Here is a 15,416-nt window from a genome sequence, read left to right on the forward strand (position 1 = left end):
GATGTGAATGTCCTACATTATCAAGTCCTTAAGCACAGGGACTACTGCTTGATCATTTTGTATCCCCATCATTTTGCACAGTGCCCATACATAGTTGACACGCAATGTTTCTTGTTCAATAAATTAAATAACACGCCCCAGTCTACATCCAGGTAAAACACAGACTTCCCAAAACAAAAGTAAAGTATCTTTGGTTATAAGTTTGAAAAGATGTTTCCTTGTTTAGAGTAAAAACTGGAAGAGAAACGACACAGTAGTGCAGACAGGAAATGGCAATATAAAATACAGTATAAAAACAGTACACCCTGTACTGTTGCACAAATAAAGCTCATATTCATATTGATATTTCCTAGCGAATCCTCAAATAAATTTTTAAAATGAGCACATATGCATAGGAACATGCTGACATTTGTAATTTTTTCTTAATCTCATGAATTATTTGAAAAGGCTTTCTGCCATAAACCAGGGGCCAAATGTATACATATTATATATCACAAACATACGGTTTGAAGCAATGTTTATCCTGATTATAAAAGTAAATACAGTCAAGATGCTGCCAAGTAAACCTTGGGCTAATCATTTTCCTTATTATACATCAGTATCTCCAATTGGAAGAGCTGTGATATATTTATAAAAACCAATGTTTCCATAATACGTTCACTCTAAAACCAATGCCATAATTATACTGAAAGCAAAATGTAATACCTCCTATATTCTGCTCCTCTGAAAAGATTTAGAGGGTTTCTCCATACCTTGCATTCTAAAAAACAAAGGGAAAAAGGGGGAAAATGAGAGAGTTTAATCAAATGCAGTTAAACCCTAATTTAACCAACATTTATTGCATAGTCACCATATGCTAATCACAGTCCTAGCCACAGAGAGCACAAAGATAAATAAGGCATCAATAAGGCTGCTGTCACACAACATACAATTAAATCTAGTGATTCTCTTATTTCTGTGTCCATAGCATATGGTTCATAATTCAGTTACAGCACTTACCATCTTACAATCTGATTATCTGTTTGGTTTTCAGTTTCTCCCTTTGAAATATGAGTCCTTAAAACTTTGATCATTTTTGTATTCCTGGAACCTAGCACAGGATTTGGAACTAGCTTGTTTAACTGAATTAAATGCAGCACGAGAGTTAGTCATGTAAACCACCACTAATCTGTGTGATAAGTGCTGTAGTAGAGATACACTGATCCGAGAGGAAAAAAGGAAGTGATTATTTTTTTTATTGAGGTCATAATAGTTTATAACATTGTGAAATTTCAGTTGTACATTCTTATTTGTCAGTCATCTATAAATATGCTCCCTCACCCCTTTTGCCCACTCCTCAACCCCTTTCCCCTCTAGTAACCACTAAACTGTTCTCTTTGTCCGTGTGTGAATCTTTCACACATGAGTGAAATCATATGGTGTTTGTCTTTCTCTGTCTGGCTCATTTCACTCAGGGTTCATCCACGTTGTTGCAAATGGGACGATTTTGTCTTTTTTTATGGCTGAGGAGTATTCCATATTTCATATTCCATATATATATATATATATATATATATATAATATCACACCTTCATTACCCACTCATCAGTCAATGGGCACTTGGGTTGCTTCCACTTCCTGGCTATAGTGAATAATGCTGCAAAGAACATAGGGATGCATGAGTCTCTTTGAATTGCTGATTTCAAGTTCTTTGGATAAACACCTAGTAGTGGGATAGCTGGATTATATCATATTTCTATTTTTAATTTTTTGAGAAATCTCCATACCGTTTTCCATAGCAGCTTCCCAGTTTGTATTCCCACCAGCAGTGTCTGAGGATTCCCTTTTCTCCACATCCTCTCCAACATTTCTTATTTTTTGTCTTGGTGATATAGCCATTCTAACAGGTGTAAAACACTATCTTAGTGTAGTTTCAATTTGCATTTCCCCGATGATTAACGATGTTAAACATCTTTTCAAGTGCCTATTGGCCATCTGTATATCTTCTTTGGAAAAACGTCTGTTCATATCCTCTGTCCATTTTTTGATCAGGTTGTATTTTTGTTCAGTTGTGTGAGCTCATTATATATTTTGGAGATTAACCCCTTGTCAGATACATGATTTGCAAATATTTTCTCCCAGTTGGTGGGTTGTCTTTTCATTTTGTTCCTGGTTTCCTTCGCCTTGCAGAGACTCTTTAGTCTGATGAAGTCCCACTTGTTTATTTTTTCTTTTGTTTCCCTTGTCCAAGTAGACACGGTATCCAAAAAGATCCTTCTAAGAGCAATGTCAAAGAGTGTATTACCTATATTTTCTTCTAGGAGTTTTATGGTTTCAGGTCTTTCCTTCAAGTCTTTGATCCATTTTAAGTTAATTTTTGTGTATGGTGAAAGATAATGGTCTACTTTCATTCTTTTGCATGTGGCTGTCCAGTTTTCCCAACACCATTTACTGAAGAGACTTTCCTTTATTGCATGTTCTTAGCTCCTTTGTCCAAGATTAGCTGCCTGTAGATGTGTAGTTTTATTTCTGGGCTTTCAATTCTGTTCCATTGATCTGTTTTTGTACCAGTACCATGCTGTTTTTGATTACTATACTTTTGTAGTATATTTTGAAGTCAGGGATTGTGATGCCTCCAGCTTTGTTCTTTTTGCTCAAGATTGCTTTAGCAGAGCCGGCCCTGTGGTGGCTGAGTGGTTAACTTTGCACACTCCGCTTTGGCAGCCCAGGGTTTTGCCGGTTCGGATCCTTGGTGCAGACATGGCATCACTTGTCAGGCCAAGCTGAGGTGGTGTCCCACATGCCACAACTAGAAGGACCCACAACTAAAATATACAACTATGTACTGGGGTAATCTGGGGAAAAAAGCAGGAAAAGAAAGGGGGCCGGCCCCGTAGCACAGCGGTTAAGTTCACACATTCCACTTTGGCAGCCTGGGGTTCACCAGTTCGGATCCCGGGTGCAGACATGGCACCACTTGGCACTCCATGTGGTGGTACGTGTCCCACATATAAAGTAGAGGAAGATGGGCACGGATGTTAGCTCAGGGCCAGTCTTCCTCAGCAAAAAGAGGAGGATTGGCAGATGTTAGCTCAGGGCTGATCTTCCCCCCACAAAAAAAAAAAAGAAAAGAAAAGAAAGAAAGATTGGCAACAGTTGTCAGCTAAGGTGCTAATCTTTAAAAAAAAAAAAAATTGCTTTAGCTATTCAGGGTCTCTTGTTGCCCCATATGAATTTTAGGATTCTTTGTCCTGTTTCCATGAAGAATTCAATGGGATTCGGATTGGGATTGCATTAAATCTGCAGGTTATTTTAGGTAGTATGGACATTTTAACTATATTTATTCTTCCAATCCATGTGCATGGAATATCTTTCAATTTCTTTATGTCATCATCGATTTCTTTCAATAATGTCTTATAGTTTTCCTTGTATAGGTCTTTCTCCTCCTTGGTTAAATTTATTCCTAGATATTTTTGTTGTTGTTGCCACTATAAATGGAGTTTTATTCTTGAGTTCTCTGTTAGTTATTTAGAATATAGAAATGCAACTGATTTTTGTAAGTTGATTTTGTACCCTGCAGCTTTGCTGTAATTGTGGATTATTTCTAATAGTTTTCCAATGGATTCTATAGGGTTTTCTATATATAAAATCATGCCGTCTGCAAACAGCCAGAGTTTCACTTCTTCATTGCCTATTTGGGCTCCTGTCATTTCTTTTTCTTGCCTAACTGCTCTGGCCAAAACCTCCAGTACTATGTTGAATAAGAGTGGTAGGAGTGGGCACCCTTGTCTTGTTCCTGTTCTCAGAGGGATGGCTTTTAGTTTTCTACTGTTCAGTATGACATTGGCTGTGGGTTTGTCATATATGGCCTTTATTATGTTCAGGTGCTTTGCTTCTATACCCATTTTATTGAGAGTTTTTATCATAAATGGATATTGGATCCTGTCAAATGCCTTCTCTACATCTACTGAGATACTCATGTGGTTTTTATTCCTCATTTTGTTAACGTGGTATATCACATTGATTGTTTTGCAGATGCTGAACCATCCTTGTGTCCCTGATATAAATCCCACTTGATCACGGTGTATGATCTTTTTGATGTATTGGTGTATTCGGTTTGCCAATATTTTGTTGAGGATTTTTGCATCTATGTTCATCAGCAATATTGGCCTGTAATTTTCGCTCTTTGTGTTTTCCTTGTCTGGCTTTGGTATCAGGGATGTTGGCCTCGTAGAATGTATTAGGAAGTATTCCGCCTTCCTCAATTTTTTGGAATAGTTTGGGAAGGATAGGTATTAAATCTTCTTTGAATGTTTGGTAGAATTCTCCAGAGAAGCCATCTGGTCCCGGGCTTTTATTTTGGGGGAAGTTTTTGATTACTGTTTCAATCTCTTTACTTGTCATTGGTCTATTCAGACTCTCTAATTCCTCTTGGTTCAGTTTTGGGAGGCGTATGAGTCTAAGAATTTAGAAAAGTGATTAATTTTGCTCTGGGAAATGAGGGAAGGCTTTAGAAAGGAGGTGGTATTTGAACTAACATTGAATCACTGTAAAAGATGAGCAGAAGGTTGCCAGATAAGCAGAGGAAGTATTATAAAATCACAGAGCATAGCTTTAAAGTAAATATTAGAATTTTGAAAAACCTGTATCTGCTACAGCAAGCCTGGCAATTTCCCAATACTTGAAGGCTTTTCTGTGAGATTGGTGGTGATATTAACAAATGTGATTCTTAAAAATTATACAATAAAATATGTCAACATTTGGAAGATAGGCATAACTCATTGAATAAGTATTTTCTAAATGATCAATGCACGATGGTATAAAATTATGTAAGACTTGTTCAAAACGTAAGATATACCAATGGATTTTAAGGTAACAGAGCATGAAAAATTCATTGGTATAGCTTCAGATGCCACATGGCAACCAAACTTTAAGAAGGTACCTCTTAGTGAGTTTTGGTATACTGTCAAAAAAGAATATCCATAATTTTCTGAAAAGGTTATTAAAATATCCTCCCTTTTCCAACTACATATCTGAGACCAGATTTTCTTCATATACTTCAACCAAAACAACATATCACAAAAGACAATGCAGAAGTAGATATCAAAATAAGCTGTCTTCTATTAAGTTAGACATTAAAGAGATTTAAACAAATGTAAAACATTGTTTTGGAAAATACAATTATTTTTTGTAATAGCTCAGGCTGCCATAACAAAATACCATAGACTGGGTGGCTTAAACAACAGAGATTTGTTTTCTCACAGTTCTGAGAGCTGAGAGTCTAAAAGCAGGGTGCCAACATGATCAGGTCCTGGTGAGACCTCTCTTCTTGACTTACAGATGACTGCCTTCTCTCTGTGTCCTTACATGTCTCCTTACAGAGAGGAGAGAGAAATTGAACTCTTTCTCGTCCTCTTCTTATAAACCTACCAATCCTATCAGATTAGGACCCCACCCTAACCACCTCATTTAAGCTCAATTACCTCCTAAATGTCCTATCTCCAAATATAGTTACATAACAGATTAGAGCTTCACCATATGAATTCTGGAGGGGACACAGTTCAGTCCGTAAAAATATGTTAACAATGGGTTTACTGTTACTTTACAAATAATTAATAAATATTTTAAAAAATTGTTTTAATTTCTAATGTGGTAAATACTAAGGATATAATCAATATATATAAACACAAGCTCTTTGAGGTCCTCGATAATTTTTAAGAGTGTAAAGAATTCCTGAATCCAAAAAGTTTGAGAGCCACTTTTTTACACAGTAAGGGAAGAGGATGTACTAAAAGGAGAAGTATCAGAGGCAGAGAAACCAGTTACGATGCTAATACTATAGCAATAGTCTAGGAAGGAAATGTTGAGGGTATAGATATAGGGCAACAAATGTTGAAATAAAAGTAGGTAGGATAGAGTTGAGATAACTTTTGAGGGGAATCAATAGAATATGATGAGGGTCAACTGTTTGGAGAAGAAGGGGAAATAAAAAAGATATAATCTGAAACAACTCAAACGTTTCTGATATGGGAATTGGGTATTGTTAACAGATTTTAGGATTGTGGAGGGAGGACTATTGAAAGAACATAATTAGTTTCGTTTTGGACAGAGTGAGTTCAGGGTGCTGAGGGCCATCAAAGGTGCAGATTTCTTTTCCTTTTCTTTCTTTTTTTTCTTTGAGGAAGATTGGCCCTGTGCTAACGTCTGTTGCTAATCTTACTCTTTTTGCTTGAGGAAGATTGTCACTGAGCTAACATCTGTGCCAGTCTTCCTCTATTCTATGAGGGATGTCACCACAGTGTGGATTGAAGAGCAGTGCTGGGTGTGCGCCCAGGATCCAAACCTGTGAACTCTGGGCCTCCGAAGCAGAGCACTCGAATTTAACCACTATACCACTGGGCCGGCCCCAGTGTGGATTTCTAGCAAAGAATTCGAAATGTGGGTCTAAAACTTAAAGAGACCTTTGTGGTAGAAATTTAAAATTAGTTCTCCCAGCATATATATCTATGGAAAATAATATTAAAGAATGAGAAGCAGTTACCCAGGCAGAGAAAGTTGAACCAAAGGAGAACGTTGACTCACTTTAGAGGTCAATTCAAGCATCTCTTCTGTGAAATGTTGTGGCCCTCCTTCCAAGAATAACTGACTACTCTCTCTTTTCTGTCACCACAGTATCTTCAATATACTCTATAAAAGTATCTTCCATATCTTTTGCCATCATTTATATGTCTGTATCCTCTACCAAGCTGGAATGTTTTTAAGGTTATCTTCACTTTCACACAATGGCATACTCAATCTTACAACAGGGAATAAGATTATATAATGCATTATTGTAATTATTTACATAGTGGACTCTGAGCTTCTTCAGGACAGATCTATGTCATATTCATCTTAATATGTCTCATCCTTAGGAGCTCTGTAATTATTTTATGAAAGGGGAGAAAGGAGAAGGGGAAAGAAAATTACCATTATTCCTTCCTGTACTTTTGAATGGCTGCCAATCCCATCTCTGCTATTCCTAATCAACACCTACTCATGCTTCAGGGCTTAGCTTTAATGGTACGTTCTCAGAGACTTTCCCTGACTACACCTAAAAAGTGCCTGCAATTGCACTCAGGTAGTATTTTTCTACTAAACTAATATAACTCTACTGGTTAGGTTTATTGAACAAATGAGATATTATGGCAATCTGTAGAATTAAGTCATTTGTATTATTACTGTATGATTATTACCTATACCAAATGAAAGGAACAATAATCCAAAAATATCACTTCTATTTGGCTTTGAAAATTTTACTTTCCCCATTGCATACCATTAACAATATTTACTTTGTATTATTGGATACATAAAGAGGAACAATCTACAATTATATTACGACAATGGAATATCATACATAAATAAGCTTTTCATGTCCTTGTAAATACATTGAGAAGAAAAAGTATTTTTCTTAACTTTGCTCTCTTGGCAGAGATGGCTAATTTTCTTTGTTCTCTCCTTCATCTAATAAAATCTCCTCATTATTAGCTGGGCATATATACACTGAGAAGATGATTACAATTTCTAGCCTCCCTCAGATAATTCTACCCATTTGACAAAAGTCTGACCAGTAGGAAGTTAAGTTGAAATAGTATGTAACATTCTGGGAAGTGTTCTTGACTACGGTGGGGTGGAGTCAGGGAAAGGGTGTCTTCTCCTGGCCTATTCTCCTTCCTGATGATTGAAATGTGGATATGAGGGCTAATGTCAAAGCAATTGTCTCGGACCACAAGGAAAAACTGCATTTGGAGATGGCATGCTAACAAAATAGGAGTCTGGGTTTCTGAAGATCATTGCTCTCCATATCAGCCATGGATTATCTATATTTACATGAAAGACAAAGAAATTTCTCTATGTTGCTGTGTGTTTTCTATCTCCCATAGCCACAGTCTTAACTATATAGCTCTGAAAACATATTAGATAAGTAGTCACCTGACAAGTTATGTCTGCTGGTTTCACTTTCTCTGTTGCTGGAAGGAGAACCTGGCTCTGAAATGCTGGTTTCTGTTCCTCCCATTAGCGGTCGCAAATGGCTTATAGATACTTGCTCAATAAAAGATGTGCCATGTTTATGGAAGTACCACCATTCAAATATCTATGACAAACAAAAAAACATCCTTCATTCATAAAGGAACTGATCAGCAGAAAAATGAGCTCAAATCAAAACATTCTCTCAAGATGTTCCTGTTTAATTCAGCATTTTAAATGTGCTCTCTTTTAAAAAAATAATCAAACACAAGATTCCCCAATAACACATGCCAAGCAAAAGTGGACGATTTTTTTTATAGCTTTGTCATGAAATTTAGACAAGCCCAGGCAAAACTAGAAGAAATACATCTGTAAACAAAGCATTAAAAAATAAGAAGTGTTTAATCTACAAATAATTTAACTGTCATGTTACATTGTCATTTTATTCTATTTGTAATATAATTAAAAGAAAAACAATTTAGGGACATCTAATGTGGTGGATAAAGCACTAGATTAGGGTTAGAATGCCCACATTTAACTCCCAATTCAGCCACGTCAGCCATGTGCTTTGGGCAAATCACTTAACCTCTAACCTCTCAGAGCCTCAACGTCCTATTTATTAAATATGATTAACAAGAATTATAAGTGCCTTTTGAACAATAAAGTACTACTCCAGTATTCAGCAGTATTATTAATGTAGGTTAAGTGCCAGGTTGATGCCCAAATTGAACTATTGAAAAATCAGGCTATTCACTTCTTTCTATCTCCATGGTTTATCATTGTTATAAAAAGAAGCTCTCTGTGCTGAGTTAGCAGAAGGTTTCAGATCTGGACACTCCAGCCTTCTCAACTCCCTTTGCCTGGCTCATTTGGGTTTTAGCTTAAAAGACACATCCTCATGGAAATTTTCCTGATTCCACAGAACAGAAAGCTGTATTATGCACTCCTACTGGATCTTGTGTTTTCCTTTCAGAGTAATCTTTTCACTTGTAATAATTAGTTAGACAATTGGCTTTGTTGCTATTCTTTAAGCTTCCAAGCATACTAGCCCATCAGGTAGAAGTAACACAAGCAGTACAGCTAGCTTCCTCATTTCAGGCGGTAAAATAAATTATAAACAGAATAACCATTGCTAATAAAACTTAATATCACAAGGGTAATGACATAGTTTAACCTTTGAAATGTTACTTGAATTTCCTAATTTTTGTAAATTTAAAATTCTGGTTTAAAAAGAATAACAGCAAATTTTTAAAGCTGCTTTATGTATTATATATGTAAGCTATATGTTATATATATAATATATATATGTAAGTTTCCCCTCTCTTATAAATGAAGAAATTAAGACTCAGAGAATTTATGTGACTTGCCCAAAGTTATCGGCTAGTAAGTGGCAGAGTCAAGACTCAAAACTCTATTTTCTGGTTCCAAGGTCAATGCCTTTTCCACTACATCAGCTGTTTAAAGACAGTTTATTCAGACATTTACATGCTATTGAATAAATACACTAAAATATGCTTAATTATGAGTGGGCTTTATAAATCAATAAATTTTGAAGCTTATATTTATACATAATTTTCATCCTGAATTCCTCAATCATTTTTTTTAAGTCAAAATAAAAATCCCTTTGTTGTCTAGCATTTCACTTCAACAAAATGGTCAAGTGTTAGTCTCTACAAAAAATTTTAAAAACCAAAACACTCCAATACAAATGCCATTATTTCCACTACAGTTGGAGAGCACCACCTAGAGATGAGAAAAAAGTACAGAAAAATTCATTGGTCATGCATGCCATAATACTTCCTAAGATTTTTAGCTGAGGCAGTATTTTTACAAAGTTTATACTAAGAAACACTAGTTCCTAGGGATGTTAATAGAGATTATAAAATTAAAAAATTTTTTTTAAATTAAAAATGATAGTTTAGTCAAATAAAACAAGGAAAAGCTGAATTAAAGTTAAACAGATTTCTTTATTGTGGGACTTCTCAGAATAACAATGGCCAAAATTAATTAAGCGTTCACTCTGAGCTAGCTACCATGTTGCTGCAAGCTTTTACACGCATTATCACATTCAGTCCTCATAAATCCTATGAAGTTGATACTATTATTATCCCCAGTTTACAGATGAATAAATTAGGGTTTAGAAAAGTTAACTTGCTCAAAGTCATGCAACTAAAGTGATGGTTGGCCTGGCTTCAAAACCCTGTTCTTAAACACTCCAGAGAAGATAATTGGCAGCCTATAGGCTAAATTCAAGACAGAGATAAATTTTTAGTCCACCCAATGTTGCCAAGTATTGGGAGATTTTATATAAAAACTTGTATAATAAGGTTCTTTGGAAATAATTTAAAGAATTGGAAGATCTGGTAATACTGGTCTGAAGTCTATATGGCAACAATTAGCTTTAGTCCCTTTTAGAAGGAGCATGCGCTGTCCAGATTACCCAGTCCTCAAAGTAAATAAGGAATTTAATTCTTACACTGCCCATTTCACTCATTTTTGTTACCCAGCTGGGCCCTGCAGGTATTTAGTTCACAACCTACCTCCCAGCCTCTGCCCACTATACAATAGTCTTTTATATGCAAATGAATACTGCCAATCTCTAAAAGTGGAGAGGAAGATGCAGTGTTTTTCCAAATGCTGAACACATTTTGAGAAAACTGATTATAAGTATTTATAATTACTGCAACCATATAAAGAGATTTGATCTTTAGATAAATACCAAAGCATGAAAGCAGGGGAAACTACTTACAAATATTAGTCCTGATATCAAAGAAGATGTCCCTGTAAGTGCCACATAGAATTTGGGTGTCAATGAATTTAAAAATACTGTCACTGCCAAAAGGAAAAAAAAAATCAGTTTAAAAAAATGCAAATTCAAAGTACTCAAATTACACATACGCCAGGTACCTTTATGAGTAGAGGAACACAACTGGTATTAATACCTAGTATGAGATTCACTTGAGAAAGCTGTAATTTTTTAAAAAGCTATTCTAAATTCCCATTGTATCATATCTTAAAAATGCCTTCACACATGTAAGGGTAGAATTTTACACTGTTGATCTGTTAGACAGTTATGTCATTTTGATAATTTAGCTTACTTTTGAGAATAAAACTAAGAACTCATAAATCATAATTTAGACAAGAACCTTTGCAGATCTATAAGGATAAGCTAAATAAACATCCTGTTACAAAGAAGGTTTAAAACCACTCCCTAATGATTTTGGTGAGATACAAACAAGTGTTTCAAATTAGAGGGCAGCAAACAATGTATGTGCGAGGTATGTCAGCTAGAGAGGCAAAATAGCCCAAAGACAACAGCAACAAACTGAGAGCTCCCTGGGCCTGACTGACTGAAAGCCTGGACCAGATTCGTCAGTTCTAATAATTGTCTGATAAATACTTTGGGTTTTAGAAAGAAATAAAAATCTATAATAGTCAACTACTCTCATCTAAATGGTGTATTTAGATAATGTAGAGAAATAAATGATAAACCCAATTAATAACATTTCACTGAGCATACAAACCACTAGTAAGCACTTCATTAACCTGTTACAGAATTAGCTCTTTCAGTCTAGGAAGGCCAATTTATTTAGCCTGTTTTAGTGTGTTAGTCATCTCCAAATTTACATAGTACCTATGCGCTAAAAAGTCCAAAATATTTCAGAACATTATCTCACAGTCTTTCATGTCATCTCAAAGAATACAAAAGCAGATATTCGCCCTTTTCTTGCTACGGAAAAATAAACCACAGTACCGATAGTTCACAATCATCACACAACAGAAATACTTCCATCTTGTTCTAAGGTTGCCGCTCAGAACTTGAGTTGAAATATTGTAACGACAGGGTAAGAGGCCCTGGCTCTCATCCACTTAGTCTCGGCTGCGCCTAAGGGACAATATTTGCAGAATCCACGAGGATCATCACTTCTTACACATCTTTGTATCTTCAGGCTACATAGCAAGCTCTCTATAAATGTTGAAAGAAAGAACTAAGGAAAGAACCTCTGCTGTTCGTGTCTTTCTTTCTCTTTACTTCCTGCACTGTTCTCTTTTATTACTCAAGATAAAGCCTAAAGCAAAGAACAGACAAAAATATCATGAAAACGGTTTCTCGACAGAACTATTTTAAAACATGAGAATAGTTGGCTAAGATCAAGGCATTTTGTTTCTTTTAGATCTTTGAATTACAGAAGCGCTCCTCTTTGTCGTCTGGGTGCGGGTACTCTCAGCTGAGCGGCGGGAGACTCAAAGAACGGTTTTTAAGGGATCCTACCAACGGTAGGGGGTGTATATAAATTCTGCATCCAACTCTGAAATTGCTCTCATCTGTCCTACCACCTGATGCTTGCAGTTTCTCAGGTGGCTCTTCCTCGGGCAAACGCGGACAGAAGAGAGAGGGCGGATCTTAGCTCTAGGGAGGAGCCGGCAGCGGCAGCTCAGATTTGACAATCAGCTGCGGGGTTGCGGCCCAAGAGGCAAGAACCCACTTGGTCGCGGACCACCAACTCATTCTCCGACGCCCTCCAGTGACTACTGAGGATCTCTGCCCTTTGGCCTTTGTCCCCGGCACCTCTCCTGGCCCCGCCGCCCATCCCCGGGGAAGTCTGGGCCTCTCACCCGCTGCCAAATTCTCACACAGCCTCAGCGGGACCCTCAGAGCGTAAAGCAGCCCCAGCCCCGCCACGAACCACAGCGAGGCCCCAGTCCCCGCCAGCCCGGCCCGCAGCCGCTCCCTCCAGCCCGGCGGCGGGCTCAGGCCGGGAGCAGGTGCAAGAGGTGAGGCCGCCGCAGCCGCGGCTTCACCCAAGCCGTCACCGTCCGCCATCTTGCCGCTCCCTCAGACGCCGGCAGCTGGGAGGGGAGGGCAGGAAACCGGGAGTCGGGAATCCTGGGATAGTGGCGGACCTGAAGTCGGCCTCTGTGAAGGCTGAGCGTTCCAGGGAACGGGGAACCGAGAGGATTTGGAAGGTGGAGGAGCGCGCTAGGACGGGGGCTACCCACTCCTTCGAAGGGCGGGAAGGGGCGGGTAGCGGCACCTATTCCGGAGGAAATGGACCGAGATGTGAACCCGGAATGAAGTGTTTTTGCTTCCCTACGAGTGAGGGTCACTTTTCACCCCATTCCTGGGGTTGGAAAAGCCGCCGATCGTTCCAGGGGCCGAACAGCCCTTAGCCCTTTGGACTCGGCTGCCATGGAGATCACTGGCACTGGGAAAACCTATAGGAGTAGCAACTGCTATTTGGTCGGATGGAGCTCATGCGCCAAGAACAGTGAAAACCCGCTCCCAGCGTCCAATAGATGAATGCGGAAATAAATGTAACTCATTGAGAAAGATACTAGACTTAAAATCATCTAAGGCAAAGCCGACTTCCTGAGGCGTGGACGCCCAAAGCCAGCACCCCCGCCCGTAACTGACATGGCGCGCTCTCGGTCGGCGTTTCCGGGCGGGTCCTTCCAACGGCCCCTGCGGTGATTCCATCACTCGGCTTCCTTCCCGGCTTGCCTCGCGCCGGGGCCGGGCTGGGCCAGAGCAGCCCAAGATGGCCGACTTCGAGGATCGGGTGTCGGATGAGGAGAAGGTAAGGGGTCCGCCTCTCTCTCCTACCTGGTCACGCGACAGGGAACAGGGGCCCGGCCCGGCTGCGGTGGGAACCCTGGCAGCATCCCCAGGAGAAAGCAGCTTCCTGGCCCGTGTTGGTATACGCTCCCCGCAGTCGGGACGCTTCCCTCTTGAGGGGCTTTACTTTGCCTCACGGTGGCTCCAGTTCCCCGTTCCTCAACTCTCTTTTCCTCTGGGGCCTGAGGCACAATCCAGTGGCCTTTCTACAAGAGAGGAGACTTTCCCTTTTTAATCCTAACTGGACTCTCTTCTGTAATTAAGAGGGGGCCATGGTGATGTCGCGACGTATCAGGAAGCAGTTATTTTACCCGCCTTTAGCTGTTGGGGCTCACCCCATCCCCCATTTTTTGATATGATTGAGGCTAGTTTAGGGCGAGTCACTTCCTGGTCAGGGTGGCCTCTTAACTTCCCTTTTGCTCCTCCTTCCTCAGGAAGTGATTTTGCTGTCACGACTCCTCGACAGGGAAAGGTCCCCATGTGTTGTCTGCCTCTCCACACATCCATCTCTTTTGTCACATGCTATCGGCTGAACTAATTCACAGTAATAAACGTGTAAGCCCCAGGACATTTGCTTCAGAATTTGAACACCACTCTTTTCCCTGTAGGCACCCCCTTGATTGATTGTATGTACAGACGGCCCCGCGGTGCCTCCGTCCACTGCGTCTTACATCCTATCCTCTTTACGATAATTTTTGAAAAACAGTTTTCGACGTCTTGTTAACAAATCAAGAATAGCCAACGGATTTTCTTTTAAAACTCCAGAAAGGCTTTACATAGCACATAAACCTCATGTTAACACTTTCAAGTCTAGACAAAGCATTGTGCCTTCTTTGATGCGCCACTGTGGTGTCTGATTATAGTTGAATTTGCCAGTGTGTAATTTGTATCCTTATTTCTTAAAAAGTGTCTTAAATACAAAAGTGTATTCTCCTTTAGATGCAGTAATTTTTTTTTTCTGGCGACTGCACACTTAACAGTTTGTCAGGCTTTTCGGTAAATAGGTGATTTTAGGATCTGTAGAAATTAGAATGATTTCACTAGATGACTCGTTAGAGGACAAGAATTATGCCTTTTGTTTCCACAGTGGTTGTTACAAAATGTGCACCCTGGAGTGCTCTGTAAGTGTATCTGAGCTGTTTCTTTTTTTAATAAAAGAGGTGGAGGTGTCAGGGGGCTGTTTATGATCCATGAGTCCTCTGTACCAGATAATTTGATACATCATACCTAAATATGGCATGCCATTTTGAAATGCTGAAGAATGTGCTAAACACTCACAAGCCATTGAACAACATTTCAGCATTAGATTTTCTCTTCCTTGGAAATTCTCATAGATGTATAAGATTTAGGGGCAAAAAAGGCATCTTACATGTGAACTTATGCTGGAGAGAAAACTATAATAAAATGCTTATTCTAAGGCAAATAGTTTTGATTCAGATGAACTTAAGTTACGGTGAAGACTGTGGGATAACAAAACATTTGTTAGCTCAGCTGATGGTCCACTTATTTTAAGCAAAAATATTGTTACAACACTAATTCACTAATGATTTAAATAACAATAAACTTAGAAGTTTATTGTGCCCAAGCGATACATTACCAGTGCTGTTGGGTTTTTGACTTTGACATGAGGTTAGAATGCCTTTTCTTTAAACTTCGGAAAATATGTATATATTTCAAAGTGCAAATTAAGATGTCTTTGGATCTTAACAGTGTTTAAATTAATAACTTAATAGTCTTGATTTTATAACAGCAGATCTGTGACCAGGTTCCTCTTGTCTCTCAGCCTGCTTCTTTTGTTAATTTTAATAATGACATA

The 15,416-nt window shown here is 38.7% G+C and overlaps 2 protein-coding genes across 3 annotated transcripts in view; one reads left to right on the forward strand and one right to left on the reverse strand.

The window, feature by feature from the left end:
* Window positions 1–12,933, reverse strand: part of ST7L (suppression of tumorigenicity 7 like) — a 62,973-nt gene extending 50,040 nt beyond the window's left edge. For both annotated transcript variants that reach the window (XR_006886066.1, XM_046645858.1), the window contains exons 1-4: window positions 12,601–12,933; window positions 10,733–10,815; window positions 7,948–8,110; window positions 706–760 (exon numbers count right to left, since the gene is read on the reverse strand). Coding sequence is in view for 1 of the 2 variants with exons in the window: in XM_046645858.1 (XP_046501814.1) it covers window positions 706–760; window positions 7,948–8,110; window positions 10,733–10,815; window positions 12,601–12,808 (509 nt within the window). In the remaining variant the exon portion in view is untranslated. The remainder of the gene's footprint in view (window positions 1–705; window positions 761–7,947; window positions 8,111–10,732; window positions 10,816–12,600) is intronic.
* Window positions 12,934–13,374: 441 nt separating this feature from the next.
* The window catches only part of CAPZA1 (capping actin protein of muscle Z-line subunit alpha 1), a 45,443-nt gene continuing 43,401 nt past the window's right edge, over window positions 13,375–15,416 (forward strand). The window contains exon 1 of the mRNA XM_046645859.1: window positions 13,375–13,562. Coding sequence (XP_046501815.1) covers window positions 13,524–13,562 — 39 coding nt within the window. The 5' untranslated portion in view covers window positions 13,375–13,523. The remainder of the gene's footprint in view (window positions 13,563–15,416) is intronic.

The sequence above is a fragment of the Equus quagga genome, chromosome 18, assembly GCF_021613505.1.
Source record: "Equus quagga isolate Etosha38 chromosome 18, UCLA_HA_Equagga_1.0, whole genome shotgun sequence".
NCBI classification, from domain to species: Eukaryota; Metazoa; Chordata; class Mammalia; order Perissodactyla; family Equidae; genus Equus; species Equus quagga.